Here is a 17996-nt window from a genome sequence, read left to right on the forward strand (position 1 = left end):
AGAGTATGATGCGGGGAACACAGTGGGACTTGGGACACGAGTAGATGTCAGCCAGTAGGGCTCTTTCAGTTGGTTTCTGTGCTGTGGCCCCCAGACAGGTGAAGCCAGACCCTACACCCCTGCTGACATCTCGTCACAACGTCTTCCAGAACGATGAGTTTGATGTGTTCAGCAGGGACTCAGTGGACCTGAGCAGAGTGCACAAGGGCAGGAGGTGAGTGTGGCAGAACCCGGGGCTCTGCAGCCAGTTCTGGTATGGAGAGAAAGCAAAGGCCTTTCTTGAGAGAACTAGCCCTGAGTTTTCCCCGTTTTCATTTATTTTTATTTTATGTTTGTCTCCATGTATGTGTGTGCACCATGTGCATGCCTGGTGGCCATAGAGGCGCCCAGAAAAGTGCAGGGACTGGAATTTCAGACAACTGTAAGCTGCCATGTGGATGCTGGGAATCAAACCTGGGTCCTCTGTAAGAGCAGACTGTGCTCTTAACTGCTAAGCCATCTCTCCAGCCCCTCAGGGGTCCCTCTGAAGCCTGGCCTTACGCACTGGCAGCCTACAAGATCAGGTTCTTTAACAATGTGCTTTAAGTCCAGCTTTGTGTGGGGTGACTGTTAGTGATCCACCTCCTTGTAGGTGGTAAAAGCCAGAGGGCCAGATCTGTCCCCTTGTTTCTTCTCTTATGTCTTTTGATGTGTGGACTGCTGGCTCTGGGGGTGTAGAGCTAGACAGCACTTCCTAGAAGCCATTTTTGACCTGATCTGTCTCCAGGCTGCGACAAAACAAGAAAATCAAGTTGCGTGAGTAAGTTTTTTCCAAAGATGAAAGAATTCTGTTTCAAGGTTCCTTGTAGTTTTAGTTTATCTTCTGCCTACTTTTTCAGCATTATAATCCATTTCATGACCTATCATTCAGTCAACAAACAATTGCCTGGTCCTTATTGTCCTGGATTACTTCAGGGCCGGAGCTGTAGTGGGAAGTAAGGCAGACACTGCCTACATCCATGTGAAATTTGCATTATTCAGCTCATCAAACAGTCACGATATGGGCAGCCTCCTGGGCCCTTGCTAGGGCCATCAGTCTAGACAGGAGGGCTCCCCTGAGAAAGTGACAGAGAGCTAAAGGATGTGTAGGGGTGGCTCTGCAGAGCAGGGAGGAACCTTCCCAAGCTGAGTGAGCAAAAGCAACAGTGGCTTCCAGGCCCGTGGGAGTGTGACCAAGGTCCCTTCAACTCGGGAGCTTTGTGTTATAAACGTCACCCAAGCTGGGCAATAGCTCACACCTCTAACTTACACACTTGGGAACCTGAGAGGACTTTCACGATTGCAGAGTGACTTCCAATCTAATCTAAGAGACCCTGTCTCACAGATAAGTAAAAAGAATCTGCTGGGCTCTTGAATGGCTTCCCCTGGAAGAAACTGAAATCAGTGGTGATGGCAGGGAGACTGACAGCCAGGGAAGGGATGGAGTGGGGAGAGTTAAGAATTCTGCTGCAGAGTTCTGTAATCACACTGATTCATAGAACCCAGAAACCCATGGGTTCAAGTGCTGTCTGTGCTGTCCCCATCATAATAGTGAGGACAAGAGGGTCTAGAAAGAGAGGAGACTGCCCATCCTGTGGCCTTGTTCTGGTAAGAGCCCCGAGCAGAAACATGTGTTGCTGCTTCAGTTAGAGCCCAGGGCTACTCCCCTCCCTGGGGCTGTGTGCTGCCAGAAGCTTGCTGGCTGAAGGCTCAGCAGGCACAGGGCAACTCCGAAGCCATCTGGCTCACTGCACAGGAAGCTCTGACACACTGCTTCATCAGTCACATTGTGACACCCCTGGATCCCAGGCAGAGCTGTTATTACTATTGGTGACTGCTGTGTGGTCCCCCAGGCCAGCAGAAGGCATGGGGAGCCCGACTGGTAGATCCCTCCACAGAGCTTAGACTCTCTGGACCCAGGTTTCCCCTTGCCGTTCATCTGTAGATTCACCTAGGTCACTCCTCATCCTCACCCAGTTGGAGGTAACCTTTGAGCATTTGCTAGTGGGCTGCTCTCAGCTGTCAGGGTCATCAGAAGGGCTGAAGCAGCCAGGTGTCCTGAAGGCTGTGTCCCAATTCTGTGACACTCTGGCTGCCAGCAGAGACTGGGTGAGCAGTGTTTACCAATCCTACTCTGCTGGGCAGCCCAGGGGCAAGGATTGTAAAGAGGTAAAGCCTTCATTCATGGTTCAGTATTTATCCACTCAGCAAATATTTATTAAGTCCTTTACTAGCACAAGATCCTGTGTGGGCACCAGGAAAACAAGGTGAGCAGGGTACTCTGGCTTTGCCCATAAAGGGCAGAGACCGTGGGAAAGACAGATCGTCAAATAAGCAAGTGCACGAGGAGTTTACCAGGGACACCTGCCTAGTCAGGGCAAGGTGGAAGGGCAAGGGCCCTGCCTTCAGGTAGCAGGTGGAGAATTAAGTAGCACAAAGCAAATCACACCTGTGTACATACGCATTGACTCTGAGGAACATGCTTGGCAGCTTTAGGAACAAGTAGGGTCTGGTCTGTTCCCTTACACACGAAGAGCTACAGGGGGCAGAGGTGGGGCTTGGTTACCCTGTGGTTTGTATTTGGTAACAAGCACAAGATGGGGCTTTTCTGTCTTCTGGGACCCTGGCTTAGGGGTCCCTAGAGGGCTAGAGGGGGCTTCAGCTATTTGAACTCTGGCTACTAGAAACAATAATGCCAGAGGGAGTCTAGACAGGTATTGCCTCTCTTTTATCTTTTGTTTATTTTTGTTTGTTGGTTTGTTTTGTTTTTTGATAATGCTAGGGACCAAACCCAGGGCCTTGCCCATGCCAGGCAAGTGCTCTACCATTGTGCACTACCCCAGCCCCATCTCTTTTTTAGAGAATTGCAAAGCGTGCTCAGAAACTTCCCTATTTTTCTCATATGTCATCAACAGCACTGGGCCAGATTTGGGGGCTCCTAACATGGAGAGCGATCTGAACCCGAGTCCAAGCTAGGCCTGGCTCACACAGTACCAGCACATGGGAGGTTTTAGAGCTTGAGGCCAACCTGGACTACACCAGGAGACCCTGTCAAAATAAGAAAAAAAAAAAAAGGTCTGTTAGGAGCGTATCCAGACTGGAGGGTAGCTTTGGTTGAACACCAAGCACCTGTGTACACAAAACGTGGTCCTCTGACTCCTTTGGATACTCTATAGAACCCTGGAAGATAACAAGAGCTCCCCTCAACAAAGGTCCTGTGGCCAGATATGTCTGTGTGTTTTGTCTGCCTCTTGGAGAATCACAGAGTACACTAGCATGTAAGACTGACAGAAGAAACGAGTCATTTTGTTGAGCCCAGCAGATGCTGGTCTGGGTCTGTATCTTTTCTGTCTTCTTTTTCCTTTGGTTTTGTTATTGTTGTTTGTTTTGTTTTCTGTTTGAGACAGAGTCTAGTGTAACTCCAGCTAGCCTTAGACTCACTAAGCAGCCAAAGCTGACCCTGAACTCATAGTCTTCCTGTCCCTACATCCCAAGCCCTGGGATTACAGCAGTGCACAGTGCACCACAGTGTATCATAGCATTCTCAGCTCATCCCTGAGAAGCGAATACTGTAAGCAGGAACTGGAGGGGGGCGGTTGTATTGCTTTGAGATAGGGTCTCACTGTGTTGCTCTAGCTGTCCTGGAACTCACTGTGTAAACCAGGCTGACCTGAAACTCACAAAAATCCTCTTGTCTCTGCCGCCTTACAGCTGGGTTAACCACCCCTTGTTTATTTTTTTAGTTACAGGTGGTTGTGAGCCCCCATGTGAGTGGTGGAAATTGAGCCTGAGATCTTTACAAGAGCAGCCAGTGCTCTAACCCACCGAACCACCTCTCCAGTCCCACTAGTGCTAGGTTAAAGGCAAGCACCCCCACACCATGCACGCCAGCCACTGTGATTCAGTGAGGCTAGCTAGAGACTTGCTGTGATCACACAGCTTAGGAAGTGCAGCGCTAACCAAGTCCTTTTTTCCTGAACCTTTTTACCAGCTCTGTGACTCTGGGCGGGTTTCTCTCTCTTTCTTTGTCCCAGAACTTTCACCTGGGATGTTTATTGACTCTGTAGGCCACTAGGGACCTGTTTGAATCGGTCTTTACAGAACAGGGTTGAGTGCCTGAGAAGAGGAAAGGTGACCAGCTTCAGGAGGGCAGGCATGTTCCTGGCCTTGCTGCCACTTTGTAGGAGGCCAAGACTCCAAAACACTCTGGGAAGCCTCTGTTGGCTGTTTCTAGAGGAGGCTGAAGGCCGGGCTTATGAATGCATCTTTCCCAGATGCTTGTGTGGGATCTTCCTTCTTCGTGGCTCCAGATCCATCAAGGAAGCAAAGTGCAGTGCCCTAGACAGGCTGCCCAGGCCCCTGGCTCTGCTGCCTGGCCTCTCCCAAGGCCCAAGTGGGGTCCATAAAGGGCAACTTCTCCATCTGGCCCTACAGAAAGCCACATAGCTGGACACTCTCCACCTTCACTGCCCAGAACCTGGGATGACAGGAACCAGGAGTCTCAGGGAGCTGCCAGACGATGATGACACCTCTCCCACTTCACGGGCCCCTGGCCCAGCACAGAACCTGGCATCCCGGAAAGCACAGCTGAGTGCGTGAATGAATGTGTTCTCACCAGCGGTACCAGCCACCTGGAGAGGCTTGGATCCCTTTCACTTTTCTCCCTCTTTACCAGCTTGGCAAAGAGAGCCAGGTGCAGCACCAAGGCCATGGTCACAGATCCACAGCCCAATCCTGGCAGCTGGGAAAGATTCCTGCATTGGTCTTTCTGTTTGTTTGTTTGTTTGTTTGTTTTAAGATAAGGGCTCCTGTAGCCTAAGCTGGCCTCCAGCTCACCGTGTAGCTGAGGCTGACCTTGAACTCCTCATCCTCCTGCTTCTTTCTCAAGTGCTGGGATCATATACTTTTGCTACCATGCTCAGCTTTGTTTTTTTTTTTTTTTTTAAGGTAGGGGTCTCTGTAGCCCAGGTTAGCCTTTAACTCTTGGCAGTCCTCCTACCCCAGCCTCTCAAATACTAGGAGTAGGACTATAGGCAGGCATGAGTCACTGCAGCGAGCTAAGATTCCTATTTGCCTAAGGTATCTCTCAAATCCAAATCAAATGCAACATCCTTTGTGTCCCACTGAGGGCTCCTGGTGCAATCAAATACCTTCCTGTTATGGGTTTCCTCCAGACCATGCTGGCACCCTCCGTCCTGTCTGGCGGGTGGTAGCCCACCTCATTCAGCATGTTCTGTGCCTTTCACCCCCAGCTCTCCTGTGAGTGCAGATACATGTCTGACCCATTTCTGAATCTCCTCCCTCCTCAGCCTTAGAGTATAGCCTGACATATAGGAAGCTCTTAATAAAGATTGTCCCATGGCAGCAAAGCTTTCCTGACCATACTAAGGCTGCAGTCCCAACCTATCCCAGGCTCCCAGACAACCCTGCAGACCCAGACGCCTGCCACCCACCCAGAGCCAGTCATTAGAAGATCTGCATAGAATCTGCATGGCTCTGTGTCTCGCTTTTTTTTTTTTTTCTTCTCAGACCCCTTCCTTTTGATACATTCCAGAGATCAGATCTCATCATTAAGCTAGATTTCTTGCCTGGCATCTCTAACTGATTTTCCCCTGCAGGGCCAAAAAACCCACATTCCATGAGTCTGTGTTTGTGGCTGCCAAGCCAAGATTCTCTACAAGTTTGCAAAGCCATGGTCAAAAGACCTGAGGCCCTGCTGACACTGTGATGCTGTTCAGTGTGAGCCAGGTGTGTCCCTTCCCCCTCCTGCTCCATCTGTCCTCACTTTGGACAACTGACATTGGCAGTTGTGCTCCCAGACTTTCCTCCTCCCATGGTGCTCTCACATGGAAGCTGGCGCTGCAAAACAGGCATGGGAGCTGCTGGAGGGGCCCCTCCCGCCTCCCCCAAGAGTGCCTGGGCCGTTCCTGAGCTTAGGACAAAAACTGCATGTGGCCTCAGCAGGGGCTGCAGTATCAAGAAGTGAACCCAGCGTCTCTCTGGACCTTTTGCCCAGATTGCCTCCGCAGTCTTCCAGACCTGATGGTGTCCTCCCTCTCTCCCTGCTGTCCCTGGCTCCAGGAAGGAGGAGAACGTGAGGAGCCTGGTGAACGACAAGCGGGCTGTGGTGGCACAGCGGCATCGCTGCCAGCAGTACAGCGTGGTAGTGGAGGAGGTAGGCTGCCCGGCCGGGCCTCTGCTGGGTGTGGGAAGTCCAGCACCCCAGTTCTCTGACCCGCGAGTCTACTGTTGCAGGTCCCACTGCGGCCAGGAGAATACCAGGTCGATGACTACGAGGACGAGTACGATGACACGTATGATGGCAACCAGGTGGGCGCCAATGACGCGGACTCTGACGATGAGCTCATCAGCCGCAGGTGAGGAAGCCGGGACCCACCCCCACCCTCTGCTGCTCCACCCAGCCCACACCAAATCATGAAGCTTTTTTTTTTTTTTTGTCTTAGCAAGTCATGTTTTTTCCTAAGTGCAGAACATTTTTCTCAGCAGAATTTTGTAGGGATTCCCCTGTGCAGATCAAAGCAGGGCTTCCCTGGTGAAGAAAAAGACTGGAGATCCCTTAGCTACCCCCTGCTCTCTCCACATCAGACCATGGGACCTTTAAAGAATCTGGAGACTAAAGCAAAGCCTGCTTGAAGACCCCTGTGGGGTTCCCTGGCCTCCTGAGCAGTGCCCCTCCCCAGCCTTCTCCAAGCCAGCCTTTGATCTCACTTTCTTTTCCAACCCTCAGGCCCTTCACCATCCCTCAGGTGCTGAGAACCAGAGCGCCTGGAGAAGGACTGGAGGAAGAAGATGATGAAGTGGAGGAGGTTGAAGAGGAGGCCCCCAAGGTACGTCCTGGGCAGGTGCCAGTAAAAGAGATGCAGCTCTGAAGGGCCAGTTAGAGGCCCTGTGCCTGACTTTCCTGCCTCTGACCTGCTGGTTTGGGGAAGGTTCTTTCAAGCACACGCTGTTGGAGAGCTGCTGGCTTTGATCTCACTCCACTGCCCAGGGGGCCCCCAGGGGACAGGTCTGGGAACAGCTGAGTCATTAAGAGTTAGGGTCTGGCCGGGCGGTGGTGGCGCACGCCTTTAATCCCAGCACTCGGGAGGCAGAGCCAGGCGGATCTCTGTGAGTTCGAGGCCAGCCTGGGCTACCAAGTGAGTTCCAGGAAAAGGCGCAAAGCTACACAGAGAAACCCTGTCTCGAAAAACCAAAAAAAAAAAAAAAAAAAAAAAAAAAAAAAAGAGAGTTAGGGTCTGGAAGAAGGAAGGGTAGCTGTAGGCTGTTGTGCCCAGGCTGACCTTCTTAAAATCAGAGAAGACTTGGAGCCCTGAGGCTCTGGAGGGTCAGCTAGACCTCATAAGTCTGAAAATTCAGTTTTAGCAGCTAAACTTTTCCTTCAGCTGAAATCTTAACTTGAAACTCAACATAGAAAACAGATGAAAGGTGATTTTGCTCCATTTGAGGATAGTAGCCAGGCATTCTGCAGTCCCAAGCAGCCCCCAACAGGGACAAAGGCAGATGTTCCTAGGGCTGGCTGTGTGGAGGGCCTGGCAGGAGTTAGCATTAAGTGATGGGAAGTAGCTGACCTGCCACAGGGCTCTCAGTCGCTTGGCTCCATCCCTCCTCTTCGCCTAACCAGGGGCAAGTCCAGATTTGCATTTGAAGTATACCATCTTCCCATGTCACTAATTCTACTCCTCCGGACTGTTTGAAGATACACTGTGTGTCAAAGCCCCCTTATTTCCTGAGGTCCCAGCTTTCCCCTCCGTAGGTCCACCACACACTGAGCACGGAAAGCTGTCCTCAAGAGCTCTTACACTGCCCTCTGCTGTGGCACCAGAGTGCAGGGGCCTGCCTTCGTCAGCTTTCATGGCCTTTTGTGTCCTTTCTGTTGGCCATCTTGGCCAAACCCATACACTCCCATTGATGTGCCTGCTGTGGTCCTTTCACCCCACCAGCCTGCCCCACGTCCCTTCAGCTCCCTCCTCCCTAAAGGAAGCTCCCGGTGGCGACCAGCCGGCTCAGTCCCGAAGATCGCCTACCCTGCTTGCTGTAGCAGTCCCCACGAAGGTGCATCAAGATTATTCCTTCCAGGAGGGCTCCACACAGCCTAGGGAAACGGAATGCAGATTTTCTCTTCTTTTCCTTCCACAGCTGGACCATTTCATCCAGGATCCTGCAGTACTGAGAGAAAAGGCTGAAGCCAGGCGCATGACCTTCCTCGCCAGGAAGGGGTGAGCATTGGAGGGGTTAATTCACCTGGAGGAGACCCATGGGGGAGCCCAGCTGGCCATGCAGAAAATCCTGGGGGCTTTTTGTTTTTTCTTCCAAGACAGAGTTTCTCTGTGTAGTCCTGGCTATCCTGGAACTCACTCTGTAGACCAGGTGGCCTCTGTAGACCAGGCTGGCCTCAAACTCAGAACTCTGAGTTTGACCCTGAGACATTAAATAACTTAGTAAAGGTCATACAGCATTAAATGTCAGTCACATAAAGATCGAAGCCAATCAAAGTGTGTGCCTATAGTCTTAGCTATTTGGGAGGCTGAAGCAGGAGAATCATTTAAAACCAGAATTTCAAAATCAATCTGGGCAACATAGCAAAACCCTGTCCCACATGAGAGCCTCACCTCACAAGGTGAGCCCAGCACTCAGGTGACAAAGGCAGAGGGTGTGATCATACAGAGAGCTGGTTTCCTGTGAACGCCCACCTTAGTGTGGCGTACTTCCAGCCAGCCTTCCTTACCTAATTATCCTGTCTGCCTTGTCTGGGCTTTTACCTCTTTATTTCTGCACATCATTCCTTCCTTCCTTCTTATTTTTCGTGTGTGGCTGCCCCCACCCCCCCCACCACCCCACCTCCCTCTTTTCTTTTCTCCTCCTGTTTATTCTCTCTGTCTGCCAGCCATACCTATCCTGTCTCCTGCCTAGCAGTTGGCAGTTCAGCCCTTTATTAGACCAATCAGGTGTTTTAGGCAGGCACAGTAACACAGCTTCACAGAGTTAAACAAATGCAACATAAAAAAATATAACACATCTTTACATTATTAAACAAATGTTCCACAGCATAAACAACTGTAACATATCTTCAACTAATATTCCACAACAAGAGGGCCTCTGGTTCCGAGGGTACATAGTGAGAGCCTGTCTCAGAAACAAGTAAATAAACAGGGTTGAGCCCAGATGGCTCAGCTTTGTGTTCCACACTCATAATCAGTGTAAATCTGTCACTCAGCATGGGGTTGTGTTCAAGGCTCGCTGGTATCAGCAGAATAAGCCCAGGCAGAAGACACATCCTTAGTGGTTTAGAGTCATGGTAAGGGACACAGATGCACTTGAACTAAGTAAGCCCTTAGGGTAGAAAGGGTGTGGAAGAGTTTTGTTTTGTTTTTCCAGACAGGGTTTCTCTGTGTAGCCTTGGCTGTCCTGGAACTTACTAGTCCAGACTAGCCTCAAACTCAGAGATCTGCCTGCCTCTGCCTCCCGGGTACTCAGGTTAAAGGCGTGCACCACTGCCCAGCTGTGGGGGAGTTTTATCAGGGTAAAAGTCAAGGAATTACAAGTCTGTCAGAGAGAGAGAGTCTTAGCAAGGATCCCTGAGGCAACTGTCACGTTCCTTCTTTTGCTAGTGAAGAAACTGGCCAAATGGGCCAAGAGCAGAAGCATAGGCCAGGGGTGGAAGTCTAGTCCCAACCTAGGCTCTGGGGGTAGGTGACCTCGCCAAGAGACATTGGATTTCTGAAGGCAATAGGGAGTCACAGGTTGTTGATCAGGAAGCAAAACTGTTGTGATTTTCTTCCATCCAACACCCTGAAGGAATGCTTTGAGTAGACTCCAGAGGTTGGTGGGCTGAAGGGACCAAGTTAGTGCCTGTTGTGAAAAAGTAGAGCATTGCCCCATGTGGCTGAGGGAAGGAGCCTGCCATCCAGCCCCCTAACAGTTCATGCTCACAGATAGGTGATGGGCCCATCTGCAGGGGCTAGGAGAAAATCAGACCCAGGGCTAGGGCTCCATTTCCCTTCCTATCCAGACCTGGGCCAGGGTGTGACTTCAGTGGTACTCCCCAGGGTGGACTGTGGAGGTCTTCCCATCAGAGCCTCTTCCAACTGATGTCCCTCATCATGGGGTGGGTGTTGCTCCTTCAGGTACCGGCCTGAGAATTCCGCAGCAGTGTCGGGCAGCCCCCGGGGCCATGGGCAAAGCCGAGAAACCACCCAGGAGCGCAGGAAGAAAGAAGCTAAGAAGGCAACCAGAGCCAACCACAGCCGTAGAACCATGGCTGACCGAAAGAGAAACAAAGGCATGATCCCATCCTGAGGCCACAAAGCTGCCTGGGTGAGGGAGTCCCCTCAAGGCCACCACCACACCTCACCTGCCAGCCAGCGGTGAGCGCCTTCTTGTTGAACACAAAGTGCCTTATCCCTTGGTGCAGGAACCCAGTGCCATCAAGCAGGCTGTCTCCCAGCTGTGCTGGCGGAAAAGGATGGGGCTGCAAAAGTAAGGTGTCCTTATCTTGTGCAACAAGACACCGTCTCACGGGAGTCCTGGATGGCAGGAGACCTGTGTATTCAGAAGCAGAAACAAGCCCGTGAATAAAGTTTCTGACCTTCCACGGTGTCCATGACAGGCTCCAGCCCTTTCCCTCCATCATTCCTCAGTGACACCGCCACCCGAAAGACAAGAAGGCACAGTGCTCCCCGTTCGTTCGTTCGTTCGTTCTGTCTGTTGACTCCGTGCGTGCCCTCAGCGCTCTTCCTTGCTGTGTGGCCTTTTCTCTGTGCCGGTGGAAGGAAGTCACCAGTGGGAGACCTAAGGTCCCTTCTACTGCTACCTCATGCACCTCCTCCCCAGGAGGTGGCGCTGTTTCCAGTTCACAGTACAGACTGGGGAAGTGAGCCGTGGAGGGCTGAGAGTGTGCTCCTAGGCTGCAGGCAGGCAGTGGCAGAGCAGGTCTTAGAAACTCAGTCTGATCCCTGGCTGTACAGGTTACAGATCCATGTAGATGATGTCAACCCCTATGTCACAGCTGGAACAAGGACACTTAGCCAGTTACAGAGCCTTGTAGTTATAAATATACTGTTAGCCCCCAACCCTCCCAAACTAGAGATTGGAAGCTACTAAAAAGAAGTGAAGGTATTCTTTCTGCCAAGCCCTGTTGAATCCAGTGGGACTTGGCTGATTTCCAGAGCCCTGTGCAGGTGTGGCCCATTCTGCAGTGGGCATCAACTAACAGGACCCCTGGGTTTTAACTGATGTGCAGGGGAGCTACAGTGAGGTCTTTGCTGGGCTGATCCTGACCCAGCAGATCCTGGAGTCTTATCTGCAGACCTTTGGATGCCAGGGACATTGATTTGATTGCAGTTAGGAGGAACGGGCAGACAGACACTTGATGAATTATTTTGTTAGGCCAGCCTGCACAAGTGAAAATCAATGGCAGTCCCTGTGCCTTGCTGGCCTAGGGGAGCATTTGAGATGCAGAGCGGGTATGGGATGGTGTCTTCCCCAAGGGATGCTGAATTAGCTGAGATCTGGCAGAGTTAGCCATTCTGACAGACAGCCGGAAAGGAGTTTCCTCCTGGAAGCACTTACCAGTGGCCCAGCTCAGTGGCAGGGTCATTTCTCCCTGACTGAGCTCAGACCGAGCTGCTGTCAACAAGGCAAACGGGCTTTGGGAGCTTTGCCTGCGGTTGCTCCCTGCAGCCGCCCAGAGCAGCGCCCAGGTGTCCTGGGAGCAGTCTGGCTGGAAGACTAGACCGGCACCACCTTTCTGTTTCCCAGCGTGGCAGGCCAGATCAAACATAGTCCCTAAGGAGCGACATGTTACTTGCACTTGTGCATCAGGACAGCCTTTCATGGCACTTTGAAACCAGTCTGGAGCATTCCTGTCACCCCTTCCCCTCGGCCTGAATGAGAGCATTGGACCAGATGGAACGGCACTGTTTGATATTGGTGAAGTCCCTAGAGATGGAGACTGAGACTGTCGCTCAGTGGTAGAACACTTACCTAACATGCACAAGGTTTTCCCCTGTACTACATACACATGAGAAGTCCCCAAGGGGAGAGATTCCGAGTTTAAGATTGGCAGCCCAAGAACGTTGGGTGGGTGTGGGTGGACCATTTGGTCCCTGTACCCACCCCCCATCCCCACTGATCTCCTATTCGGGTATTTTCTAAGTGCCTTTCCTGTGCCCTACAGCGAGTGTGACCATCATAGATGTTTCTGAAGAAACTTAAAACCTTGAAAGGACACAAGACTCAAGTGTCTTTAATAGTCTGTGAATGACTGCAAGAGCTTCTGTGCCCTGGGAGGCAAAGCCAGAGATGGATTATAGGAGACCTAAGAGCCTGTGGAAAGGGCCTGAGCAAGGAATCTGCACACAGTGACTTAGTCGTGGCTGCATGTCCTTGCCAGCTTGCTCCAGCTGCAGCCTGGAGGAGAAAACAGTTGGCATAAGTCTGCATGTCACTGCCCCTCCAGGAGCCCAGAGTCAATAATATGAGCAGAAAAACAAAATCAGAATCAATCAGAGTTAGACATGGTGGCACACACTTATTTCTTGGGAGGTAGAGGCAGAGTTCAAGGTTAGCCCAAACTACATGTGACTCTGTTCATAAATGGATAAAAACTAAATCTGAAGAACAGACTTTTAAAAGCAGACTCCATGAACATAGTGTCGAGCATTGTTTGTGAGAATGTTAAAACTCCTTTTGCACACTGACCAAATGTGGACGGGAATGCTGGGTGATGCTGGTGGCGGCCATGATTACTTCTATTGGGAATAAACACATTTCCTGAGCCTCACTCAGGCCAGAGTTTCTCCTCTGTCTTTTCCTGGAGTTGTCTTTTCCCTTGCTTAATCTTGCAATGTTGGGTCTGATGAGAAAATTGAGGTGTAGGGAGACCCAAGGTCGTCACGCAGCAAGGGACCCCGGTTAGGGTCAGCCCTAGGAGTGTCTCCTGAAACCTTTCTCTTAGCTTCAAGCCATATTGTTCCCTCTCAGGGAAGACAGGCAAATACTGAGAGCACCGGGTGCTTGGACACACTAGGCTGCTGGGACTCCTAAGTACATGGGATGCTGTCCCACAGAGCTGGGTTTCTTTTTTCTTTCTGTTTTCCACCTTCAAGAGGTTTGTCTAGTTTACTGTTCAGCCTACTGAATAATGCTTTGATTTTGTGGGTGTGTTTGGTTTTTCAGACAGGGTTTGTCTGTGTAGCCCTGGCTGTTCTGGAACTCACTCTGTAGATAGACCAGGCTAGTCTCAAACTCACAGAGATCCACCTGCCTCTGCCTCTCAAATGCTGGAGCTAAAGTCCTGCGCCACCACTGCCCAGCCATGTGTGTTTGTCTTTAAAGAAGGAACTATTTTAAAGCTTTGTTTTGTATTTTGTATTGTGTCTGTGTGTGTGTGTGCATGTATGAGTTTATATTACGTGTGTGCAGGTGCCCGCGCAGACCAGAGGAAGTTGGATCCCCTGGACTAGAGTTCAATGCAATTGCAAGCCCCCTGACATGGGTGCTGGCAGCTGGACCTGGGTCATCCACAAGAGCAGTGCACACCCCGACCTCTGAACTCTCTCTCTGGTCCTTATATGGTTTTGTGGGACAGGCTCTTGTTATGTAGCCCAGGCTGACCTCAGGCTCCAGTGTGGTGGAATTCTAGGCATGAGACCTCTCCTCAGGATAGAAGAGGGAAAGATGGTGGTGTCCTGACCAGAGCCTGAATGGCACTGACGCCCTGGAGAGTTCTGGCCAAGGCCAGCCTGTCCAGGGACCAGCCCCAAATAGCCAACATCCACATTTGCTGCCTGTCCTAAGGGTCAGCCGATTGGGAAGGCAGGAGTGGAGGACTCGGACCCCCATTTGGTGCTTGTGTTCCGAAGCCCTCCTGGGTATCAGCAGGTGTACATAAGGCCCCCCTCTGCCCTCCTGGAAGTCAGTGCAAAGGGCATGTGGACATGAAATGTTTCAGAAAAGCAGACAGACTGAAGAAGCCAAGGGTGCTTATGCATTGGGCAGAAGCAGACTGTGGTCACCAGAGACTGTGGAGCTCAGCCTGGCTTGGCTAATGGGGGGGTGGGGGGGACCAGTCAGTGGCTGCAGGAGAGCTGGCTCTGGGACTCAGCATTGCAGAAGAGGAAGAGGAAGCTCAAGGTAAACAAGGTAGGTTAACACAACCCCACCTTTAACTTTCTAGAAGGAGCTGGAGGTCCAGGGACCCATTGGGAAAAAAGCTGGGCTGGAAGCCATGCCAGGCTGCTAAGCCATCTCTGGCCTCTGCTCTGGATATGGAGCAACCAGGGAGGAGCCTGGCAGAGGCCAGAGGTGCCTGTTGCAACTCTGCAGCCCTAACCAAGGTTGATAAGTTGATTCTGAGGCTGGAGCAATGTATCTTCTAAAGGACCCTGGTTCAATCCCCAGCACCCAGATGGCAGGGCTCTGTAATTCCAGTCTTGAGGGATCAGAAGCCCTCTCCGGCCTTGGGGGTCACTGCCTACATGGGGTGCCCAGGCATACATGCAGGCAAAGCACACACACACACACACACACACACACACACACACACACACACACACACCAATAAAATTGAAAAGGTCAATGCTGATGACAGTACCATCTGCAACCCTATGTGTGAACAGGGTGTGAGTGAGGGATGAGTCCTGAAAACAACCATGAGATTTTGCCTTCATACCACACAGAAGAATCTCTACCACCAATTAATAAGAGGGTTTTACCCAAGTGTCAACAGGCCCTTAGCATTATCAGCTCATTAAACCCGTGTCTTCCCCTGCGCCCCTAACACATTGTCCTGAGGATTTGTGAGTTGCTGTGGGGCTCTCCCATACACAGTTTCTGTCAGTTTACTTGCTGTGGTCTAAATGACAAAGGTGACAGGCACTGAGTTCTAGTTTTCCAAAAATGACATTATGACACCAACTGTTTTTCCAGTTGCAAGACACCGCCCACCAATCTCTTAAGTGACATATCTAAGTGTTCTGCCATCCCAAGGAGGTAATTATGACTCACACCCCTCCCCAAAAAAAGTGGTGGAAGCGAAGCCACGAGAGTCTGTTGAAGGGTATCAAGGATTTATTAAGATATAAAATGGGTAGAAATGCACTCACAGATACAGAACAAAGTAAACAGCCGCCATGATCCTCCATTCCACCCAGGGGCGAATGGAACCAGCAGTACAATCTCCGACCACCACAAGAGACAGCAAGCACGTGCCCTCTCCTCAGTTTTAAGCAGTCACATACCCAGGGAAAACGACGCCTCTATGAAGCCAGATACCCCAAGGTCATTGGCAGAGTGAATTCCCACAACAAAGTGATTTTCACCCAAAAGACAAGCTGAACCCCGATTCCTGTAACCTCCAGCATGCTCTTCAAAGTGTTTGTGCACAGGCTCCAGGCCTGCCTCCCATCTCACATTCTCATCTCTGCTCAGCATTCTGTCACCCAGACTCTCAGGCCTGCTCATGCCTGTTCTTTTTATTGCTAATCCATCCATAAAGGAGGATGGGGGAGGGGGGGAGTCAACAGAGCACTGGCCCAAAGGCCAGCAGCCAGGAGGTGGGGAAGTGGCTCAGCTGGCTAAGAGTCTGCGGCCCAAGCATGAAGATCTGAGTTCTGATCCCCAGCATCCAAGTAGAAGCAGGTGCAATAGGCCAGGAATAGTGGCTCGAACCCTCAATCCCAGCACTTGAGAGGCAGAGGCTGGTGGATCTCTGTGAGTTCCAGGCCAGCCTGATCTACAGAGAGAGTTCAAGCAGCGACAGCATCAGCCACTGCAGCAGCTCAGTTCTTTGCTTAAGGATGCAAAGTGGCCACGGTAGAGTTCAAACAGATCAGACAGCCTCCAAAGTCCTCGTCCTCAAACCCCAGCTCTCCTGCTTCTCTCTAGTTTGGTACTTGAGCTGGGGGGCAGGGGGGAAAAAATGTATTCCATGTATGTTTGGCTTAACATGGACCAGGGAGGGTCATCACCTCCTTGATTCTTGATTCTAAACATGGTACTTCTGCTGATGCAACTTATAATTCAAGTTGTTCTGTTCTGTAAGGGGCAGAGGAAGGGAAAGATAGGAAGCTGGGCAGAATACATTTTTATAATTTCCACTTTACCACAGCCTCTATCAATGGCACGCGCGCCCGGGGTGGGGGGGGTGTTCCCTACAAGGGCCCAGTTGGAAAGGCTTCATTAGGCAATCAGACATTGCATGGAATTGCCGCCAGAGGCTGGTAGTGGCTCTCACTGCTGGAGGCCTGCACAAGAGAGACAGATCTGTGCAGACATCAAGGACAGGAAAGGGGAGAGGATTCAGTTCCACAGGGTAAGGTGTGGGGTGAGATAAAGGCTGCTCCAGGAGTGCACAAGGCTGTGGGTTTAAATAGTGTTGGAGATGCGGGATTGTCAGGGACACGGGGGGCCATCAAGAGAACATGATCAGACCTCCGAGGGAACAGCAAGCAAGGGACGCTTGGATGATTCAACTGCACAGTCATCCTCAAAATTCTCAACCTGCACCCAGTGGATCCAATATGCTAATTTATGCTGCTCCCTGAAGACCGAAGAAGAAGTCCCCATTTGAATTTTTTAAATCTGTTTAGATTTATTTTATATGTATAACTGTTTTGCCTGCATGTGTGTCTGTGCACCCCATGTATACCTGGTGCCCACAGAGGCCAAAAGAGGATGTTGGATCCCTTGGAACTGGAATTACAGGTGAGTCACCATGTGGATGCTGGGAATCAAACCTGAGTCCTCTGCAAGAGCAACACGTGCTTTTAACACCTGAGCCATCTCTCCAGCCTGTGCCTGTTAATCTCTTTGTTATTGAAGTTATAGCAAAATCAGCCTGGTGGGCCTGGGCTAAGCATATAGTAAACACTGTGACATAACTTCCTTACCACCACCACCACCACCACCACCACCACCACACCACCACCTCCTCACCACCACCACCACCACCACCACCACCACCTCCTCACCACCACCACCACCACCACCACCACACCACCACACCACCCTCCACCACCTCCTCACCACCACCACCACCACCACACCACCACACCACCACCACCACCACCACCACCACCACCACCACCACCACCACCACCACCACACCACCACCTCCTCACCACCACCACCACCACCACCACCACCACCACCACCACCACACCACCACCTCCTCACCACCACCACCACCACCACCACCTCCTCACCACCACCACCACCACCACACCACCACACCACCACCACCACCACCACCACCACCTCCTCACCACCACCACCACCACCACACCACCACACCACCCTCCACCACCCCACCACCACCACCACCACCACCACCACCACACCACCACACCACCACCACCACCACACCACCCTCCACCACCACACCACCACCACCACCACCACACCACCACACCACCCTCCCACCCCACCCCCGCACTGCAATCCTTGTCATCCATTTCCAGAGAGGAGACAGGCCTCAAAAGAGGAAGCAGCCTTCCAGGTATCCCAGGTGGAGACTGGAAAGGGCTAGGATGCTTTTCTTTTTGAACACTTTGTGTGGGGGTGAGGGGGTTGGGGGGGTGCGTGCGCATGTGAAGCTCAGAGGACACCTTTTAAGAGTTGGTCCTTTCTCCCTTACTGAGGTGGCGTGTCTCTTCTTGGTTCTGCCTTGAGGTGTTCTCCAGGCTAGCTGGCTACGAGCTCACTCTCCTCTCCACTTTCCATCTCACTGTAGGAGGGCTGATGTTACAGATGTGCCTCACTCACACTGGTTGTTTTGGTTTTTTTGTTTGTTTGTTTTTAGTTTTATGTGTGTGAATGTTTTGCCTGTATGTATGTCTATACAGTATATCTTTGCCTGGTTCCCAAAGAGACCAGAAAAGGACATTGGATTCCCTGGGATTGGAGTGATGGACAGTTATGACTGCCATCTGGGTGCTGGGACTTGAACTTAAGTCATC

The 17996-nt window shown here is 51.4% G+C and overlaps 1 protein-coding gene across 3 annotated transcripts in view; it reads left to right on the forward strand.

Annotated features, from left to right (window-relative positions):
• The window catches only part of Ascc2 (activating signal cointegrator 1 complex subunit 2), a 49300-nt gene extending 36480 nt beyond the window's left edge, over window positions 1-12820 (forward strand). For all 3 annotated transcript variants that reach the window (XM_052736366.1, XM_052736367.1, XM_052736365.1), the window contains 6 exons: window positions 95-214; window positions 6100-6193; window positions 6274-6395; window positions 6767-6866; window positions 8176-8255; window positions 10164-12820. In XM_052736366.1, coding sequence (XP_052592326.1) covers window positions 95-214; window positions 6100-6193; window positions 6274-6395; window positions 6767-6866; window positions 8176-8255; window positions 10164-10335 — 688 coding nt within the window. In that variant the 3' untranslated portion in view covers window positions 10336-12820. The remainder of the gene's footprint in view (window positions 1-94; window positions 215-6099; window positions 6194-6273; window positions 6396-6766; window positions 6867-8175; window positions 8256-10163) is intronic.
• The last annotated feature ends 5176 nt before the right edge of the window (window positions 12821-17996 follow it).

This window comes from Peromyscus californicus, unplaced genomic scaffold, assembly GCF_007827085.1.
Source record: "Peromyscus californicus insignis strain IS unplaced genomic scaffold, ASM782708v3 Scaffold_13__1_contigs__length_99412109, whole genome shotgun sequence".
Lineage (NCBI taxonomy): Eukaryota > Metazoa > Chordata > Mammalia > Rodentia > Cricetidae > Peromyscus > Peromyscus californicus.